Here is a 22,339-nt window from a genome sequence, read left to right on the forward strand (position 1 = left end):
TACCAAAGCATTTTCTTTCACCCTCAGATTTTCCAACACCACATTTCCTTAAAAAAAAAAAAAAAATGTAGGTATTCAATGACATGTGTATTGCAGACTGTATTTGTATTATGTGGTCTGTGTTAAATTTTTGACAATGCAATTCGACTTTTATGGAATAATACAGTATATCCATCCACCGAAATACCAGAACCTCGTCATTCTGCCAGTGTCAAAAATAAGAAACACTACCACGAAACACATAAATAAATGAATCCAGATATGATTGGCCACTTTTGACATTGACGATAATTGGACTGGCATCACAGAAAAGAAATAAATGTCAACCAGAGCAGCCTATCTGGTGCTGGGATAAAGATGTCACCTTATCAAACTAAATAACAGGGCACCCATCCTGATCTGGCCAAGGATTGTCTAAATCCCTGTGGAGTCTCTCACACCTATGAAAGCTGACTGTTTAATATAGTAAAACGGTTCCCTCCTCTCCTTCTCTCATTTTAACAACAGCTGACAATTTTAAACTTGCAATAAAATGAAAGTAACAACAGATATACTTCTACTATTTCCATATTGGGGTGTAAATCAGATTCTAACGGATTATCGGAAAAGTAAAAAACGTATGGCGGGGACTCTTCTATGCATCGGTTGTTGGTTGAATTTTTTGCACTCAAAAACTGTGGCAGATGAATGTCAGCTTGCAGGGGCGGTTTTAAGCAGACTAAATGGTTGGAGAAATCCTGATTGGGATTGCATACGTCACCATACGTCACCAGAGAGAACTCTTCCGGAAGATCCAGTAATGAAATTGATTAAAAATTGCCAGGTGATTTTTATTTATTTTTAAATAGAAGATATACATGTAACTGAAAGAATCTAGTTGGAGTTGTTCCAGCAGTGACACATCCAGTAACGTGACTATAATAACACAGCAGAATGACAGAAATTTGATATATGACTCCTTTCAAAGCATATACTAAAGGATAAACTCAACTGAATGGACACACATATTTGCACAAAACCTACTGTACATTAACAATACATTGTCCACAAAAAGAAAGATTAAGCACAGATGGGAATTTTATGGGAATTGAGAGGGTCATGTTTCCATCAGTGGTAATGGGAATAATAGATGGACCTCACCCCACCAATAATATTTCTAATTATTAATTAATTCTTATTTTGAATAATTATTGCACATTGATTTGATTAATCATAGCAAATGTTACACTTGAACCACAGCTGCAATATTTGAAAATTTGGATAAATAAATAAAATTATTAATTAATTAATTTTTTTTTTTTTTTTAAGATATACAACCAATTGTACAGTAAATTGTGTAAGTTACATAATGTACAAAAGTTTACATGCTAAAACTCTAAAGTTGGAATCATTAGTATTGTAATGATAGGAGTGATTTGGGTCATAGAGCCATTGATGTTTATCTGTAGTGAAATGTAGTGCTCAAGGTTTTTCCAAATAGATATTTGGAATTGAACTTTTCCAATATATTTTGAATCTGTTCCTTCAATGTAACACTCTGAATTGAATACTGAATTCCACTCAGTATGAATTTTGCAGAGTAAGTGTAAAGCAGTCCCTTCAAAATGAAAAGAACAAAAGTTTTTAGGAAAATGATTTACTATTATCTAACGTTATGAAGGTGCACTTCAAACCATTTTCTGTGTGGTCTTATCTATAAGACAATTGTTTGTGCGCGCGCGTGTGTGTGTGTGTTAATGTGAAATTAACAGGCTTAAATAATGTTTATGACTGTGATACATACTACATAATAGGGCGGAAACTCTATAAATAATATAAGTAAACCGTATAAATAACGATTGTTTTCATCGCCTACGTCCAAACAATTTGACAGACTGCCAATTCTTACAGAACAGAAACCAATCAAACATTAATGACATTAATGGACACTGCAGTACATGTACACCTAGCTTGCACTACATATCGGAATAGGACGTTCTGCAACAGAAAACAAACCAGCGGAAAAGACGAGCGTTCGTTGTTGACGAGCTGTTTGACGAATGCACGCTTACCTCCCCATATGCCAATCTTAAGCTGCGACTTGTCCAGGTTTTCCACATAATCTCCAATAAACCTGTTCAAGAGATCACTGACTAAAGACTCAAACACCATGGTGAGTCGAGAACGACAGCGACACTGTCGCAGACAACACGCTAAAATGCCACAATACGCATTTGATAAGGTTACTTCCCTCCTTGTGTGACAGGCGTTTACATCAAGATCGACTCATTCGGTGATCCACTCACACTGTCTGCATCTGGGGTCGCGCGATTACATTATAAACAGGCCGGCTAGTTGATTGTAGAACAATGTTTGCAAAGTGAAAGTGTACTGGTGACTAATGCTCATTTGTATACCAAATGAGAGACGCCTAAAGAAGATTAACAAGATATAAAATTACTGTTTACTTTAATTTGTCTCTGTGGGACATTCATATTATTCAATTTACCTAAATGTAAATATATTCTGAAATGTGAAAACATGTATTAATCATTAACTATTTCCATTTGCTGACTGAATTAATAGGAAATACTTTGACATAACCTGCATATATAGTTAATTTGTTAGCTGAAATAAAGATGGAGAGGCTGACTGTAGCCTAACTGTGATGGCATTTTCCCACCTCACATGCATCCATCAAACTCCCCTTTGTCCCCTGGCTGTGGTTTTGCTTAGGGAAGTTTTCAGGCTCTTCAGACAGATTGGTCCACGTGGTCATCTGGGAATCTGGTTGCAAGTTGATCTTATGATGTTTGAGCACATAGAGGCTTTTTGTCTTTGTGCTGAATCGTTTAACCCCAAACATGTTGTCTAGGATCTCAAACCTGTAACAGATACTGAAAGATACACTGAAAGATACACTGTAAGCTGTTGTTGTCTGTAAACAAGACTTCAGACTTGGTATCCATATTGCATGCACAGATGTTCAATGACAAAATATAATTTAGGCACAAACCTTAATAATTAATCATCCGATTAACAAATGCATGAATAACTATTCCTATTGTAAGATAAAAATTCATTAGGGTATGCAGAATGTTGGCAAACTGCACGAAAAAAACTACTAATGAACAGCTTCTCACAAATTTCATATATTAGCAAAGTATTTAATTACATGTATGCTACAATGAAAATAATCTGTGTGGGGCTTTGAATGACAAATAACAAATCCACACCTTTAATTAAATGAATTCTCCCCCACCACTAAGTTCATTGTAATGGAAATAACAGTCGGTGCTTCCTTATTCAAGAAAAAGATGAGAGCAACAGCCCCATCTACGGGTGAATGGATGTAAGAACCTTTTCGGTCAAGTTTGAAAAATAAAAACACTAAACCAGGGGTTTAGTCCGTACATTTTCAGACACACATTTAAAATTTTACGTTTTTATTCTAAAATATCGATGCCGTAAAGTAAGAGAATGACTAGTTACAATAGGGTTGGACATTCATTTGACTACAATTCTTAATGACTGGAGAATTATTTAAAGTTGTCTTAAAATCACATCATCATTTTACAAATATACTCCTTATGGGGTTTTTTTTCTTCTTTTACTGGCTACACAATTTTTGACAGTCATATTAAACAAAGTCATCTTAAAGTTATTCCAAGTTCAGGAAGGTGAAGTCATAGATGTAGCCAGGCCTACCTGTTTCCTGCAAAACAGTTATTAAATTGCATAAGGGGTCATAAACCAGGCTATAAACCTAAATATTCCTAAATTTGAATGTTTGATTATTGAGAAATTACATTATTTCCTGTGTTAAATTCATACTAGTCATCATTTCAGAATTGTGGTGTAGAAAGACCATGAAGCTGCCTGCACAGCCTGACCACCATGGTAAACATCATAAGAAAAACAAAACCCCTGTAATACTACACTTTTATCCATAGAGAGCAGCATTTAGGCACTTAGAGACACAAACTAAAGTGGTCTAATGGTCTGGGATTCAAAGTACATTTAATAGAGTTAAGGATCAGCAGAAATTCCTACAAGGTTGTCAATATTGTTTTGAAAGCCACATATTTCATGATAGAGAGTGATAGGGTGTTCAAAAGGGTGATAGAGAGGAATTTTGAGTTTTTAGGGCAGGATAGGTGTTCTCCATAGAATGTGTGGAATGCTGTTGTGGGCTCACCCCTGTTTGAGCTTTTTTGGGTCAACACTTCTGTAACACATTCCAGGTGACTGACCACACAATCCGTGACTGCTTGAGGCTAGATCCTTTAAAACTGAGCAGATGATTTACAACTGCACATGCATCAAAAACAGAGAGTAGGCCTAATACAGTGAGAAAGAGAAAGACAAGACTGGGGGAAAATAACTTTTGTATCACTAACATACCCCAAGAATGCTTAAAGGGGGTCAAATTGACCTGTATTCATTTCCTATGGAATTTTGACTCAACAGTAATTTTTGGATACATTTTTGTCAATACTAATATTTATTTTCTTTAAACTTTATGGATTACTTAAAAAAAATGCTCTGAGCCAAGAATTTGCCTCAGATACCAATCCTGTGTCTGAATATGAATCGCCTATCTCCTTACTAGGGCACGCTATAGCAGCTGAAAAGCTGTATCTGAAATTAGTATGTCTGAATTCACAGTATTCGTAAAACAGTATAGGCAAAAAAGTACCTGGATGAACTACTGCTTCTGCCATGATTCTCACATCCAATGGACACTTTACACATGCTGGAGAAATGAGTAGGGAAACAATGCAACTCATTCTATAGCTCATGATCACAATGCTAACATGGCAGCGGATGTAGCATCAGATACATTCATATTACAAACATTCATGCTTGATAATACTTTATTCATACTGTAGGCCTACACATGAATACTTTTTTAACAGATTGTCACGAAGTTCTCAAATGAAGAGCCTACTCAGACAGTATGCAATTTCAGATGCATAAGTAAAGAAAAGCTACAAGGACAGCTGATGGCAAAAACAAAGGAAGCGGTGCAAAGTCTACCCAAAAGTTATGCTTAGAAAGGTGCAAATATAATGTGAAATGTTCTGCCTCCTTATGCAAAGATCTTTTTCACATGGTCTTTGAGAAATGTGACGAGTGAAGGTTCAGAGTAGAATATACTTTATATATATTAGTTTGAGTTTGTTTAAACATTTGTGCATTCTAGGGTTAAATAATAATATTATGGTTATCAAGAAATAAACTGACGAGACTATGATGGCTATTTTTGCCAGGCGTTTGTGTGTGTGTGTGTGTGTGTGTGTGTGTGTAGTGCAGGCCTAATATTATTATTTATTAGACTATATAACTATTATATCAATATTGGTTGGTAGTTTATATTGAATTAATATTATACAGTATATGTGACCCTGGACCACAAAACCAGTCTTATGGGTAATTTTATTAAAATTGAGATTTATACATCATCTGAAAGCTGAACACATAATCTTTCCACTGATGTATGGTTTGTTAGGATAGGACAATATTTTGCCGCGATACACCTATTTGAAAATCAGGAATCTGAGGGTGCAGAAAAATCGAAATATTGAGAAAATCACCTTTAAAGTTGTCCATTTCTATTCGCGATTGTGCTGCATCCACTCACAAAAATATATTTTTTAGATATTTATGGTGGGAAATTTACAAACTTTCTTCATGGAACATGACCTTTACTTAATATCCTAATGATTTTTGGCATAAAAGAAAAATCGATAATTTTGACCCATACAATGTTTTGTTGGCTATTGCCACAAATATACCTCTGCTACTTAAGACTGGTTTTGTCATCCAGGGTCACATATAACAAAATATTATTATGTAAGAATAATTTACTAAGAAGGCCGACTACAAATCAGGACTACATTCCCCTTAATTCTGGTCTGCATGACGCATTTCCTCTATTCCCACCTCGGCTGAGCTCGGTAAATTCCGTAAATCGAAAAGGGATTTACTCCAAAGAGGCAGGACAAGACCGTAGTTTACTCTGCATCGAGCGGCTGAGGGCTTGCAATGAAACTGCGGTAAACAAACTCACCGGTAAGACCCAGTGTGCTCAGATTTCAGTGTTCGGCGGATTGTGCACAGAAAGACCCGCGATCGCTGTGCGTTATGTATTAATACGGCAAGACTGATCTCACATGCAGTGTTGAATGGATTGGGATTTGGAGGTGCGTGGAAATAAGCAGTGTGTGCTGGAAAGAGACGTGCTTAGAGTCCTTATCTCATCTGACATGATACACATGCTTCACCAGTTGCTAATGAGGAGAATTAATTCATGCGCACATTAATCGATGGGAACATTGTGGGTATCTGCATTGTAATTGGTAAGTTTAACTAGGTTACTTAAAGTAAACGTTTGTCTCTTTAATGCAGAAGACTGATGATGATTGATATTTGCAGTGAGGCAAATGTTTGCTCGCGCTTTCACGAGACGGAGGGAGACTATGGATGAATCAAAACGGCTGCAATATAAGAAATAATCTTTTTTATTTCAAACTTGGCGAGACTTGCATGTTTTTTCTAAATATGTAATGCTTTAACTTTTATGGATTGCAACTACACCTACCGTCATATTCAGCACATAATGTGTTTGATAAAAGTTTACTTTAATAGTTCATTTCAGATTAAAATAGTGGTCGTTTTTTGAGTAGAATTTAATAGCATATTTTACCTGCTTTATCAGGGCAGAAGTTACCTTCTTTAGAAGAATTAATTTACACTGTGGTTATATCAAAACAGTAAGCATGTTCGAGGACTGATTCCTAATTCAAAAGTATTACTTCCAGATTAAAACATTTAAACACTCTTAACTACACCAATCCAGCCTTAGCAGTGGGATATAAAATGCTTTTGTGGTTGTCCAGACACATGCAGCCCATGCTGACGCCACACCCCTCTGTGTCATCACATTTAAACATCCCCTCAGACGTTTGCAAATTTATACTTGTGGATTCGCCATTGTTCTTTAAAGATGTATTGTTTGGTTTTCATTACATTACTCACCCTGCTTTTTATCTAATTAACTGTTATTTGCCGAATTGCATAGGCTGTTCACTACAACAAGTTTAGCAAACATATGTTTATTGGTTTTGAGAACATAATCAAGTAGTAGGGAAGACCCAGGACAAGGTTATCTCAGGTTTTGATTACACAAATATTTTTGCATGTTGGCTTACAACACCTTGTTCAAGCTGTTGTTATATTTTGCAATTTTATACCATTACGTTTTTTTGTTTTTTTTTGGCTGAAACATATACACATATTGTATATTATCTATTTCATGAGGTGTTTTTAATATTAATATGGTTGAAAATCCTATTATAAGCTATTTATTGGCAGGTTCCCATTCTGACAACATAGTCATATCTGACATATAGTGGTACAATATGTCCCAACATTAGGCTACTTTTATACTTTTATTCTTTGTCATATTCTCTTGGCATTTAAAAAAAAAAAACTTATGAAAGGAGATGCCATACAAAGATGAGTATCTTTCTTTTTCCTGAATTTTCATTGACATGGTTGTTCAAAGTATGCTAAATGAGAGTTGCTTTGCATAGGTTAATCATCTGTTTTATTACTATATGATGGTATGCAAGTACATTGTTCTTTTTGCTTTGGCACTTCTCTTCAGCTTCATCTTGTTTGTCATTGTCAAGGTCAAGAACTAACTTTTTCCAATAGTGCTTTTTTAGTGACAGTCCGGTAAAGACGGTTTCTCTTACATCATGAGCAGGACTCGTGTATCCAGCGCATTCCTAAGGTTTTTAAGCACTTTTATCAGTCAGTGTAACTCATCCTCCTCTCTCTCTCCTTCTAAGAGCTTGTAATCTCTTTTTGAGACGCATGGAATTGCAAGACTGTGGGTTTTATATTTGTTTTTACCTTTTATCAGCATTGTAGACCTACTTTGCTTTTAAAGTCTTAAGTTCATCTTGCAGTATTCAATGTCTGACCTGAAGGAGACAGACAGGTCTGCTTACTGTGTATGTGGTGATGGACTGCTGATGCTGATGAATCCAGTAGCTTAGGAAAAGGCATCAAGCAGAGTACTGTCTGCTGTCCCTTTGATAAACTGCTGCTTTTTATCACCACTGTCACTTTTATTGGTAGCTTGCCCATGGGTCATACCTCATTGGCAAGGTTCCTGTTATTTAGCTTGAGTGTACACTGTATAGGTGACAGGATCATTGACTTGTGCTAGCGACTCATCACTTGTCGCTTTCTTCACTCCAACAATGTCCCACATATTCTCTTTTAAAACACCATTTAATTGGAAGGCCAGAGTCAGCTGAGTGTAAATGTTAATTTTGTACACACCATGTTGAACGTGACTGTAAATAAAGAAAAGGGTTCCCTTATGCCACGGATCAGTTGGTTTCTTTAGGGAGAATTAGGCATATGTCATATGGGACCAATGAGTGAAACGTGCCATCTTATAATAGAACCTCAAACAGTCCATTTAATTGTTCTCTTTTCTTTGAATTATGAATGGTCACTTATCACAAAATGTCATTTTTGTTTATTTTGCCAGGCACTTATGATTCAGATAAGCCTGCTGCTACTATGAACAATATTGCATGAGAAATGAGGTCTGTCTGCTAATCATACCCTTCATTATATTGATGTTGACCCAGCTGTATGTCAGCCAGCATAGATTATGAATGTGCTTGTTTAGAAAAATAGTTTTCATCACTAATTTGCCACTTATTGTTATCACTTAAACTATCGTTAAAAGTGTGGGATCGGTAAGATTATTTTAAAAATCTTTTTCAAAGAAGTTTCTTTAATAAAAGTACAGTAGAACTGTAATATTGAGAAATATTATTATTATTATTATTATTACAATTTAAAAGAACTGTTTTTGATTTTTATACATTTATACATTTTTAAACATGCTGAGTCAATACTCAGTCTTCAGTGTCACATGATCCTTCAGAAATTATTCTAATATGCTGCTTTGGCGCTCTAGAAACATTACTTATTATTATCAATGTTGAAAACAGTTGAAACCACAATTATTTTTTCAGGATTCTTGGTGATTAATAGAGAGTTCAAAAGAGCATTTTGTTGCACATGTTAACTCATCCTTGATAAAAGTGTTAATTCTTAATTCTCAATCTTACTGACCACAAACTTTTAAACAGTAGTGTATTTATTAAGCACATTTCACTGTATGCCTTTGGACCACCGGCAATCTTGGTGTTTTGAAGGGCATTTTTGTTTGTTTATTGTAACAGGAATTGTAGCAAACGAATGTAGGCCTATGTGAGGGCATTCAAATGAGCCTCTGAACACCTGCCATGTTCTGCCCAAATCTAGTTTTACCTTGGGCAAGTGTTGCATTTTCCATTCTACATTCCAGAGAACCATTAGAAACTGTTTTTGAGTCAGTATAGAGGTTTTTACAAATGTTAAAATTCCTGTCATTCTGAATTCCACATTATCAGACAACTTAGATCTTTTACAAGCCCTCATGTCATTCCAAACTTGTATGATTGCCTTTCTTACATTGAACACAAAATGAGAAGCTTAGCAAAATGTTCACACATGAATGAGCAGCTGCTGTCATCAAGCTCCATTTGTGTTAAAAGATCACTATAAAATGACAAGATTTGTGGATAGAGTGTAAGTTTGTAAATTTAAGTCCCATTCCACTGAAAATCTACCCCTCTGCAATGGTTTAATTTTTTTTTTGAACATTCTGATCAACTATTTTTGTGTTCATAGAAGGAACAAAGTGGTTTGGAACAACATGAGAGTGAGTAAATAACAGAATTTAAATTTGTGAACTATTCCTTGAAGAATTCGTATTCACACAGAAAGTTGAGGTGGCAGTCTGACTGAAACTTCTCCTCAAATGCAGCTGATATAATTAGCAGGGGTGTCGTTGGGTATGCGGGTGTCACATCCTTTTGCTCCAGTGAGTTCTGAGCACGACTGCCAATAGAAACTGATAAAACACTACACCTCCACACACTACTGTCATCATTCTCTCTTTTTGAACTCTACTTTCCATATTTTGCCACTCACTTCTATCTGCACCTTCATCTTGAATGAAAATGCCTGGTTGTTTATTCTGGCTTCAGAAGTTTTGGTAAAGCTTTAGGTTTATTGAGTTGTCACAAAACCCTATAATTAAGTTACCTGTTATTGTTACCTGTCATAAAAACCGATTAGACATTTTGTCTAGCTCAGATTTGTGTTCATAGATCTAGTCAGCTTTTATGAGAAAGCTATTCCTGAAAATGAAAATTCTGTTATTTACTCACCCTCATGTCATTCCCAGAAAGAAAATCGAAATATATTTAGATTATTAAGAAAGTAAGTCTTATTAATAAGTTACTTAAAAAATGAGTTATTTTAGCTCTTGACTTTTGAAATACGCTAATGACTGATTTATTTTTTTTATTAGGAAATTAATACTTTTATTTAGCAAGGATGCATTAAATTGATTAAAAGTGACAGTAAAGAATTTTACATGACAAAATATTTTTCTAACTCTCTGTTCATCAAAGAATATTAAAAAAGGTATAGCGTATTTCACAAAGATGTGAAGCATCACAGCCATTTAAAAAAAAAAACATTGATAATAATAATAAATGTTTTTTATGGAGTAAATCAGCTTATTAGAATGATTTCTGAAGGTTCATGTGACACTGAAAACTGGAGTAATGATGCTGTAAATTCAGATTTGCTGTCACAGGAATAATTACATTTTAAAATATATTAAAAAAGAAAAACTGTTATTATAAATTGTAATAATGTTTCATAAAATTACTGTTTTTACTTTGATTTTGATTAAATGCAGTCTTGGTGAGCATAACTTGGAACATACATGGTGAATAACATGCATATTTTAATTGTGTGAAAGTGTTTACCCAACAAAATGTCCGGCTCCATACAGGCAGACACAGGACACCTATTGGAGCCTTGGAGTTTAGTTTGACTCTGGGGGCCTGAGGCTGTTTCTACCCCCACATTCTCTGTGCCGAAAAAGGATCCAGGACAGGTCAGTCTGTTATATTAGGAACTTCTGCTATTGCTGCCTCCCCTTCAGCAGAATGGTTAACTGGCTCATCGTGATCTTTTGTGCTCACTAAGAGTTGGTTGCCAGAATGGGCAGATACAATTACCATCCAAACTGCTATGAGGGTTCAAGCAAGCTGCTCTAATTTGAACACATTCCACTGGAGCAGTAGATGAGTGAGCTAAGAAAGGTGTTGAAAGAAAAATACAGTGGTCTGATGGATTGTTGGACAATGTATTAGGTAAAGAACATAGTTCTTCATAGTAGTTCCAAAACTAAAACATTGCATGCATCCCATCACTTTGAATGGTGCTTTTTCTGTCAGGGTATTTTTAGGAATTTCGGGGTATTCTTTGCCCTCTGACATGAGGCTCAATATGGTTACATGAAATCAGAGCGTCGAGAAGGGTTTTCTGAGCCAGTCTACAGCTGGCTGGGTGGCGTAGATATCTGGCATTCCCAGATTCCCTGTATTGTAGAGCTGACACAGACTGGACTATATTGTGTATACAATATATGTATATATATATATAAATTGTATACACAGTATAGCCTAGTCTGTGTCAGCTCTACTATACAGGGAATCTGGGAATGCCAGATATCTACGCCACCCAGCCAGCTGTAGACTGGCTCAGAAAACCCTTCTCGACTAATTTATATATAAAAATAATTGATTCCTCTATTTTAATATAAGACAATGGATTTGAAAGATAATTTAGAATAATTGTTTTTATTTTAAGATATTGATTATACTTTTGCCATCCACTAGCACAATCTTATAGGGATAGTTTACCAAAATATATATATATATTTTATCATTACTTACTATTACTTTCTTTGCTGGAACATAAAATATATGAGATATTAAATACAGATAAACATATGTAGAGAAAAAATTCTCTGTGGGTTTATTTTACACAATGAAAGTCGGTGGGGTCCAGTGTTGTTTGGACCTAATTGACTTTCAAAATAATACAAAATAAAGATTAAAGAAACATCCCGTTATGGAAGCTGTAACTTTGTCTTTTGGTGTTTTTTTTATGTGTGTGACATTTAAATATTTGTAACAAGAAAGGCTGCATATTTCACAAAGAGTCTAGGGACCTAAAGCATATACGCACAGTAACATGCACAGGGTTTAGAGAAGTTGTGAAGAATCATGTGATGTAACTTTGTAAACTGAACTTGCAGAAATGATCTATCTTCACTCACTTGGGTTATTTAGGTACACCGTCAACTCAAGTATTATAAACATGCAAGTTAAGTTACATTTATATAGCTATATATATAGCTTGGCAACACAGTTCTTTAAATGGACCCTGCTGGTCCTAAATGACAGATGGATCTATAGAGTGAACATAGCTTGGATTCATCTCAAGACCATTTGGGTATTATTAGAGTTAATATTTTCAGATAATTGTGTTTTTGTGATGTGTCATGACCTTTTTAAATCTTATTTACTACATAGGAGTGTGTTGATATTCTTTTGTAAGAGTGTTTTTACCCACAGTGTTGTTGGAAAATGTGTGATGTATTTGACACTTATTTGTACATGCAGATAAATGTCATATTTCAACAACATTGTTTGACTTGCTGAGAAAAAAAACATTGAAGTTTCAGCATTTAAAGCACTCTTAATAAATGTTGGCAGTGTTTCATTGCGTGAAGATGAGTCGGGTGGTGTCTTAGTCTGTGTCCAATTTTATCTGTCTCTCTGTCTGTCTATCACTCTCAATCTCAGTTTACTACCTTCTTGGCCCCCTCTGTCCTTCTAAAGTTGGAATTTGGCTTGACGTAGAGATGCTAATATTTGTCGACCATCCGTTTAACCTTCACAGGGCTATGTGTTGACAGCATCTGTCTAAATTATGGATTATTTATGAATGTATGCCTTTATCAAAGGTCAGGGATTGGTAAATCATAAAAAAAATATATATTTTTTTGTACATATTCTGTTTAAGTCATTTTAAGTCCAAATGTGACATTTTTGATGTTCTGCGCAAATACAGGTTCCTAAAAATACACTTTGTTTACACAAATTACTACCCATTAGGACAAGATCATGTTGAAGACTATGAGGGATTTGGAGCCAGATGTTACTTCCTACATGACCCGTAGATCTATATAAGGAGATTTGTTGTGTTTATGGGTGAGAACAACACCAGTGGGATTCCAGCCAATGTCTAGTGTTGTATAGCCACACAGAGAGGAAAAGCCAAACCTAGATGTCATGCTCCATGACTGTTACCTCCCCCCCTATACTTTATCGCCCTCTCAATGTGAATCACTTTTTGGAAAGGGTGTCATGAGAACTCCAGCTGGATCCGATTACATGCGGAGAGCTCTGCGTTAATCAAATGCTTGAAAATAGCCTTTTATTTGTGTGGTATGCCATCAGAGTTCCCTAATGCTGAAATAAATGGATACAACAGACTAGGACAGGCTATTTAGGCTCCTGACTGGCATGTTTACTGGAAGGCTACGTGGTGTAATCCTCTGAGGTGCATCTCGTAGCACAGGACATAATGTCCATAACCAGATCTGTGTGATCTGTTACAGCTGTTTGCTCTGAGGTCATAGTTGTGGCTCAGAAAATCATATGATCCGTACCTTACTTGTGGGCGGAATTCCAACTGTGGTTCTTCCTGGCAGTGTATAAGTCATTTGTTAAAGTTTGCAGATGATACTCTAGTGGCTGTACTTATACTCTATTTGAGAACGGACTTCAAACTTGGTACATACAAAATGAGTAATAGCCTCATTAGCTGGCACTGGCAGTGGTTTTAGTTGCTAATCCCCACAATCTCAGTGACAGTTCAGATTAAGCTGTCTAGCGCTGCTCTTTTTTACCGGAATAGCTAGCTGCTTTATGAAAGTGTGCAGCATGTAAAATGTTGCCCCAGTCGTGTTAAACGAGCTCTATTGTCAGTGAAAATACAGTCATTAAACCAGCTAATGACTAGCAGGAGGCTGCTGATTGGCTGCTCGGCTGCAGCAGGAGATTCTTTTGCAGATGTTATTGGGGTTGACTGAAGTCTATTTCCATTTGAAAACTGTTTTGCTGTTACTGTTTGCAAAATATGTTGGAGGCATTATTTTTGCTCCATTTCTGGAATGATCGGACTTGCTTTGGAACTACTGAATGGAAATGATCTCTATTTGAATGATGATGTGTTATATCAGTGTACATATGAGTGAGTGTGTGTATAATATCAGTGCATGTATATAGAAGTGTGTCCCATCTCAGTGCGCAGCAAACTATAAGCACGCCATTGTTAGGTTCATTTCCTTAAAGTGTAAACTTTGGTTCTGTAGGTCCATCAAAATATAGTGTGTTTAAGCATCCCATCTTGGCTTACTGATGGAAGACAGGCGGAGTGTTGAGGAAATAAAATCAGTGTGTGTCTGTGCAGGTTTTTTTTTTTAATCACACCAATTTAATTTTGTTAAACAGATGTCACACCATGTAGCTGTTCCAGCTGTGTAAAGCCATGTCAATCCCATGATCCACAACATGAGCTGGCTGCCAGTGCAATATAAATTTCTACTTTTGCCTGCCCCCTTTTTGGAGGGGTAATTATTTTAGAATGATGGTTTAATGTGCCCTCCTACATTTAAAATCATTCATACACCCCTGTGCCCAGGCTAGACTCTATATTCCTGCTGTGAGTTAATCTAGCCTGGAAGCATATTGAGTTTTGCTGATCCAGCAGGAATGTTGCTTGTCTTTCAAGGGCCAGACCTGCTAACAGCTAACCGGTCTGTGACAACACAGACTTTACATTTGGCCAGAAACCCAAAGATTTCAGAATTAGCTGATTTTGTAGCTCAGTTTCCTTGAATGTTGTTTTGAACTTTAATGGATAGTTGTCCCAAAAATGAAAATTCATGTCATTCCAAAACCCATAAGACTTTTGTTCATCTTCTACAAATGAAGATACTGTTAATGGAGAGGTTCCCCAACTTTTTAGAGTGACATTTAACATCCTTCTATGTACCCTCTTCCACTTAGCCTGGAGTCACACCTTTTCTGTTAAGGGACAATGTTTGCCCACCTTAAATTGATTTTCAGGTCCATTTTTTAAACCTTTAAAATTCCATTAATATAACTATTAATATATTAAATAAAGCAATAAATTACACAAAATCAATAATTTCAATCAAATGAGAAATTCTCAACAAAAGCCATCTTTGCACTGCAGTGGTACAAGCTGCATAGATGTATTTACAGACTGTTTAATTTTGCTCAGATGTAGCATGAATGCCATTACAATGGCATAAATAATGTTATGAGACAGTTTTAAATTAAAAATGTTCAATAGAGAAATATGAAATGATGGTCAAAGCGAAGTGATTCTTTTAAATATTAAACTAAAACCAGCAGTAGGTAGTGGCAAGTCGCTGTCTTAATGAGTGAGTCATCGAGTCATTCATTCATCCTTTCATTTACTAAGCAAGTGGCTGTATTTTTGAATGGGTCATTGAATCATTGACTCTCCCAATTCGTTCAAAGCCCCAGATTCATTCACTGACCGAACACTGCTGTGTGTTGCTTGGTGACACAAAATGTGTTTCAGCCCTCACAGTCATTCCCCCATACTAAAGCCCAATTTATACTTCTGCGTCGAACTCACGCTGTAGCTACTTCGTAGGCTGTGTGTAGCACGCGTAGCCTACGGCGTACCCTGCGCGCACTTCTCCAAAAATGTAACAACGTCAATTATACGCGGACCGCAAGCGCTGTGATTAGTCTGCTAGAACCCCTCCCTCTGGTTTCACATGATCCCTCTGCATGTGTAATTGCACGTCAACACGTACAATGACGCAGAAGTATAAATGAAATCCGATGCCTAGCCTACAACATAGAGACTATGGCGTTGGTCCGACTCAGAAGTATAAATCAGCCTTAACACATAACAGGTGTCTTAACCCCACTTAATAAATGACACTCCCCTTTTAGCATTGGTCACATTACTTTTCCATTACATGGCTCCTACACTATTATTTAATTGCAAAATAGAGCAAACAATACTCTATGTACATCACTTATTATTACAATTTTGTTTGTTTAACTTAAATTAATGTCACATTTGCAATCGTGTGGATATTCGGGGGAAAAATTGCATTACACTCGTATAATACACTCACCTAAAGGATTATTAGGAACACCATACTAATACTGTGTTTGACCCCCTTTCGCCTTCAGAACTGCCTTAATTCTATGTGGCATTGATTCAACAAGGTGCTGAAAGCATTCTTTAGAAATGTTGGCCCATATTGATAGGATAGCATCTTGCAGTTGATGGAGATTTGTGGGATGCACATCCAGGGCACGAAGCTCGCGTTCCACCACATCCCAAAGATGCTCTATTGGGTTGAGATCTGGTGACTGTGGGGGCCATTTTAGTACAGTGAACTCATTGTCATGTTCAAGAAACCAATTTGAAATGATTCGAGCTTTGTGACATGGTGCATTATCCTGCTGGAAGTAGCCATCAGAGGATGGGTACATAGTGGTCATAAAGGGATGGACATGGTCAGAAACAATGCTCAGGTAGGCCGTGGCATTTAAACGATGCCCAATTGGCACTAAGGGGCCTAAAGTGTGCCAAGAAAACATCCCCCACACCATTACACCACCACCACCAGCCTGCACAGTGGTAACAAGGCATGATGGATCCATGTTCTCATTCTGTTTACGCCAAATTCTGACTCTACCATCTGAATGTCTCAACAGAAATCGAGACTCATCAGACCAGGCAACATTTTTCCAGTCTTCAACTGTCCAATTTTGGTGAGCTCGTGCAAATTGTAGCCTCTTTTTCCTATTTGTAGTGGAGATGAGTGGTACCCGGTGGGGTCTTCTGCTGTTGTAGCCCATCCGCCTCAAGGTTGTGCGTGTTGTGGCTTCACAAATGCTTTGCTGCATACCTCGGTTGTAACGAGTGGTTATTTCAGTCAAAGTTGCTCTTCTATCAGCTTGAATCAGTCGGCCCATTCTCCTCTGACCTCTAGCATCAACAAGGCATTTTCGCCCACAGGACTGCCGCATACTGGATGTTTTTCCCTTTTCACACCATTCTTTGTAAACCCTAGAAATGGTTGTGCGTGAAAATCCCAGTAACTGAGCAGATTGTGAAATATTCAGACCGGCCCGTCTGGCACCAACAACCATGCCACGCTCAAAATTGCTTAAATCACCTTTCTTTCCCATTCTGACATTCAGTTTGGAGTTCAGGAGATTGTCTTGACCAGGACCACACCCCTAAATGCATTGAAGCAACTGCCATGTGATTGGTTGATTAGATAATTGCATTAATGAGAAATTGAACAGGTGTTCCTAATAATCCTTTAGGTGAGTGTATATTATCAACTTTAAAAACTAACTTGCACTGTGTTTTATAGTATCAAAGCGAGTCTTAAATGGATCTCTATGTACAGTGTGTCTATATTTGTTTTTCATGCTAGTAAGTGCTAAAACCCCACTTTCCCTGTTTTTACACTGGGGCCTTGTGCCTGTTAGAAATACATGCTCAGTTTGAATGATATTTTATAGTGGGGTAGAATTAAATGAAAGGCAAAACTCAGCATTTTGTTCTGAGAGATTTCTCTCCCTCCATTGAAGCGTAAAATTTTTAGTGTAATGGACTTTCAAAGAGTTTATAAATTCTAAATGCAATCCATATGACTCAAGCTGTTTGATCCAAGTCTTCTGAAGAGACACACTTTATGCACAGATTTAATTTAGGATTTTATTCGCATATAAACATTGCTCAGCACACATACATGGAGTACATCAAAAATGGTGAAAAGCTCAACCATACTTGCTTGAAGCACAAGATCCAATGAGGTTTGTTGTCGTTCATATTTAATTTCTGAAATTTGCAGTATGTTTTTAGAGGGCATTGAACTCTTGTCTCAAAAGATAGGGACAATTTGATTCCTTATGATTCTTTAATGACCAATTTCTGTATTATTCAATCTAAAATATAATGCTTATAATGATGCACTAAGACTTTTGTTAAAAAAGCCGAGATGGATTAGTGCCGGTGACTTGTTTGTGTCTGCTCGAGTTAACACATTGAAGGCTGTTTTGAGAAACATAATGTATAATTTCATTTGTCGACTTAATGAGTCTGGAAATAGTGTCATCATGACTAACACTGAATATAGCGCCATACGCTACACATCTAAACCTTGGAGACACTGGTATGACTGTCTTTTGAAAGAATAGAATAGAATAGAATTCTAAATAATTTTTTTTTTTTTTTTTTGTATGTATTTAATGTGATGTGTTTTAATTTTTTTGCTGTCTGTTGTTTTTTATGAAGTATGGACCATGAGTCTGCAATAAAAGTCTATCCATCTATCCATCTATCATCTATCATCTATCATCTATCTAGTAAATAGTCTCTGCTTTATAGGCTGTGCATGGACTGAATTTTACTTGGAATCAATCTGTTGTCCTGTTTAAACATGCTGCATGTACAGGGGGTTGTTCATTCTGTCTTTCAGTGAATGTGAGTCATTGGGAAGCTGTCTGACACACTGTTGCCATCATGAACATGTGAACTTCACCGCCTACACATGCAAGTCATGCCAGTGATGGCCATGTCTGGTGTTCATCAAACAGGCCTTCTCGATCATCATGCTTTACCAGTCACTCGTTTTTTTTTTTCTCTATCCATCTCTCCAACCTGTCCCTTATTTTCCGTAGTGCTCTTGGCAGCAAAAGGAACATCTGAATATTTGTAATTGTGATTTAATTAAAATGGCTATTGTACTTTTTCAGAATTTATTATGGTGCTATGATGGTTATTTATTATCTACTTTTTGTGATTCAACATTTATTTGAGAAGTTATTAGATTTCCAGCTTGGCATAAATGATAAAGTGCTCATTAGTCTGTATAGATTTAAAGGAATAGTTCACTAAAAATAATTAAATTGTCACGCACCCTTGTTGTTCCAAACCTCAATGACTTTCTTCCATGAAACACAAAGGAGAGTTGTTGAAGAATGTTCTAGCAATTTTCTATGAAATTCTCCCATTCCATTTTCTTATGAAATGGATGTTGCGACGCATATTGTGGCATATTGATTACCTATTGTGACGCATATCCAAGTGAAAATTTTAGGGTGGGACTTGATTTTGTGCATCCAGAATTGATTGGATAGTTGGATTGTTGTGCTTTGCTATTGCTGTGATCTCATTTGAGTGACAGGTTGTCATTTTTTGACTATTGGTTTTCAAATACTGTGTATTCTGACATACTACACCCTTGGCATGCTGTTTTTCACATACTATATATCAGAGAAGTAGGCATATTCGGACATGAGGAGAATGTACTCTCTAAAAAAAAAAAAGCTGTGTTGCTTCAACCTATGTTTGGGTCAAATATGGACAAACCCAACTGTTGGGTTTAAAATTTAATAAAAAAAATTGAACCAATGGTTGAGTTTGTCCATACTTGACCGAGACATTTTTTTTGAAATGTGTGAGTTTGCCATGATTAATCAGTGTATTTAATGATCTGTACTGGACTCTTGTTGACCTCTGTAGTGGTCGAATGGCAACAGCTGCTATGCAGATGTTCCTACCACTCACTGAGGTCACTTACCACACACACAATGCAACTCAATACAGCAGCAGCTCTATGACCCTTGTCTGCTATCTGGGCTAGTCACACCAGTGGGGAAGTGTGTATAGTGGTTGATACTTATAGACAACGTCATACAGTAATTTCATATGCTACTGTCTTCAGATTTAGAAGAACTTATTGTCTCATTCTTGATATTGTTTCCCCTGAAGCTGTTAATGTTATTTTTGCTAATGTTAGATGTTGTAGTCGATATATGTGTTAAAATGCTGTTATATGCTCTAACTTGATTTACTTACACCTTTAATGTCACCTTTTAGTTAATAAGCTCATTTGGTAATTTAGGAGTTTAGTATGAGCTCTTGTCTTTTAAGTGTGTTTAGAGGCTTCTGGCCTTGAGTCAGCTCTGCAGTCATGAGATCATTAGTAGATGGACCTGGGTTAATTACTGCGGCTTTAACTCATCCCTCATGAGGCTATAACACGCACGCCATCACTGGTAGGATTTCCATGTTAAATTAGCTGCTTTTCTCTTTCCGAACTTGCCTATCTGTTATATCTTCCACCTAACATGGCTAATGGGAATAACATTTTGACTGAATAATCTGTCATTGATAAACTGATAAACTTTGTGATGGAATAAGATCTTTAAAGCTAGATTGTGGATAAACCTTCTCAGGGTCCAATTAAATATCCGTTACTGTGGTTTCATTTGAAATGTCTTTTTGATTAGCATTTTTAAAGTTGTGCTTGACTGACCATCAGTCTTTCTTTCTTACTGTCTCCATAGATCTGCAGTGCTTTAGAGTTGCATACGCCTCAAATTTACGGTAAGACCAAGCTCTCTGTACCTCTTTCAAAATATTTTTTGTGCTGCTTTTAATTGTATTTCATTGCTGTAGAAAAGTCTTTCCCAGCCTTTTTTTGTTTTATGTACACCAAACAGTCCCATTAGTAGGGTTCAGGTACCCCTTCATCAACACCAAACCCAATTTTTTTTTTTTTTTTTGGATATCATTAAGCATTAGCATTATTAAAATGTGCATTACCCACTATAGTTATTCACATTTAATCTAAAAGCAATCAATACTTTCTTTTACCAAAATAATTAAAGCTAAATAGAAATGTATAGAAAAATGACAAACTTCAACAAAAATTAAAACGAGAACTGAAAATATAAAAAAGCAAATTAAAAAATATTAATATATTTCTTTTTTATAGGTTTAAGTTAATTGAAATCTCTCAAAGTAATCAGTTTTATGCACATTTATACACTATTTGAGGAGTTAACACTAACTTTGTGGAGGGTGGAGTTTAGCGCCGTAATCATATTTCAGTAGCCCACAGTTACTATAGTAACACTGGTGACAGACATGAGTCACGTCTAGAAGTGTGTCTATGAGTGTATGACTCAATGGGAGAATATAGCTGCCGAGTCTTGCTGATATGAGGCAGTGGAAATAAAAGGTTGTGTTAATTGAATGGCTGCATGTGTGCGTTTCATTACTGTAAGAACTTGAGTGAGTAATCAGACTTCAGTCAGTCTGCTAACCTGAATGTAGCATGTGATCCTGTTAAATGTCTAAAAATGGAAGAGCATTCTCTAGAGTGTTATGATGTCCCGGGCTCTCTAGAGCCACCGGTGGGCTGGTCTAGTCAGTGCTTGTGGATCTTGCAAACATTGAATGCAGAAGAGAAGTTACGCCCGATCAGACAGGAATTTTGTGTTGTTCACAACATGGGCTGATTTTCTGTACAGGGGTTTGGTGTTCTACTGAATTGAGGTGATGTATTTAAAGGAAAACTGCTCATTTCTGCACCACTAACAACACCAGATGGAATTGCAAAAAGTAATTTGATCCCCAAACAGCTTTTCAAAACGCTACTCCTCCACCCCATCTCCTACAAAAAAAGAACAGTGCAACCAGTGTAGTCTGATTCACAAGCAAATGACTCTTGTGAACATGTTGTTTTAATGAATGCTTCTAAAAGATTCACAAACTTCAGTAGTTTTGAATCAGTCTGATGAATCTTTTACTGAATGAACTAACTGAATCACTCAGAGCAGTTACTGAATCAACATTTGACTCGTGGCTCAATACTTTTAGTGATGTCTGTCTCAAAATGAAGCAAGTTGTTTTATACTTAATAGTCATGACACAATGTCTGATTCAACTCTGCGTATATTGAGTTTCCAACAATGCATTTCCTGAACTATATATGTCTGTCTAAAATGGCTTGGAGCTCTCCAGCTTGTCCCTGACATACTAGGTCAGATCGCTGCCAAACCCATGCCAGTGTTCAGTGTGCCAACTGTGCACAAGGGCATCCTCTATCCCCACAGACATACATACAGACTAAAGGTTAGCTGAATGCTGAGAGATATTCTGACTTTAAGATAATAGTTTTGGTTCTGTATTGGATGTTGATTTAATGCTAATTTTGAAGGGAATTAACGGTTATAATTCTTTTTATGCACTAGTCAAAGTGATTTGATTTTGAACCTTCAAAGTGAAACGCTATCCTCTGTCTAGTATTATGTTGTGTCTTTTTTTCTGTGTGTGTGTGTGTGTGTGTGTGTGTGTGTGTGTGTGTTTAAACTAAACAGGGTTTCATTAATGCGCAGTTTGGATAGTGCTGAAAGCAGAAAGACAGCTGACTGGGAGCTCAGGTGCTAACAGTAAAGTGTGTGTG

General features: G+C 36.5%; 2 protein-coding genes across 3 annotated transcripts in view; one reads left to right on the top strand and one right to left on the bottom strand.

Annotated features, from left to right (window-relative positions):
* Positions 1-2,294, bottom strand: part of vps13c (vacuolar protein sorting 13 homolog C) — a 53,620-nt gene extending 51,326 nt beyond the window's left edge. Inside the window, exons 1-2 of one of the 2 annotated variants that reach the window (XM_084405126.1) lie at positions 2,052-2,294; positions 4-47 (exon numbers count right to left, since the gene is read on the bottom strand). In XM_084405126.1, the coding sequence (XP_084261252.1) occupies positions 4-47; positions 2,052-2,151 (144 nt within the window). In that variant the 5' untranslated portion in view covers positions 2,152-2,294. The remainder of the gene's footprint in view (positions 1-3; positions 48-2,051) is intronic. The other variant, XM_084405125.1, reaches the window with a different exon arrangement.
* Positions 2,295-5,950: 3,656 nt separating this feature from the next.
* Positions 5,951-22,339, top strand: part of tln2a (talin 2a) — a 56,202-nt gene continuing 39,813 nt past the window's right edge. The window contains exons 1-2 of the mRNA XM_084405524.1: positions 5,951-6,341; positions 20,436-20,475. The gene's annotated coding sequence lies outside the window, so the exon portion shown is untranslated. The remainder of the gene's footprint in view (positions 6,342-20,435; positions 20,476-22,339) is intronic.

This window comes from Rutilus rutilus, assembly GCF_951802725.1.
Source record: "Rutilus rutilus genome assembly, chromosome: 3".
NCBI lineage: Eukaryota > Metazoa > Chordata > Actinopteri > Cypriniformes > Leuciscidae > Rutilus > Rutilus rutilus.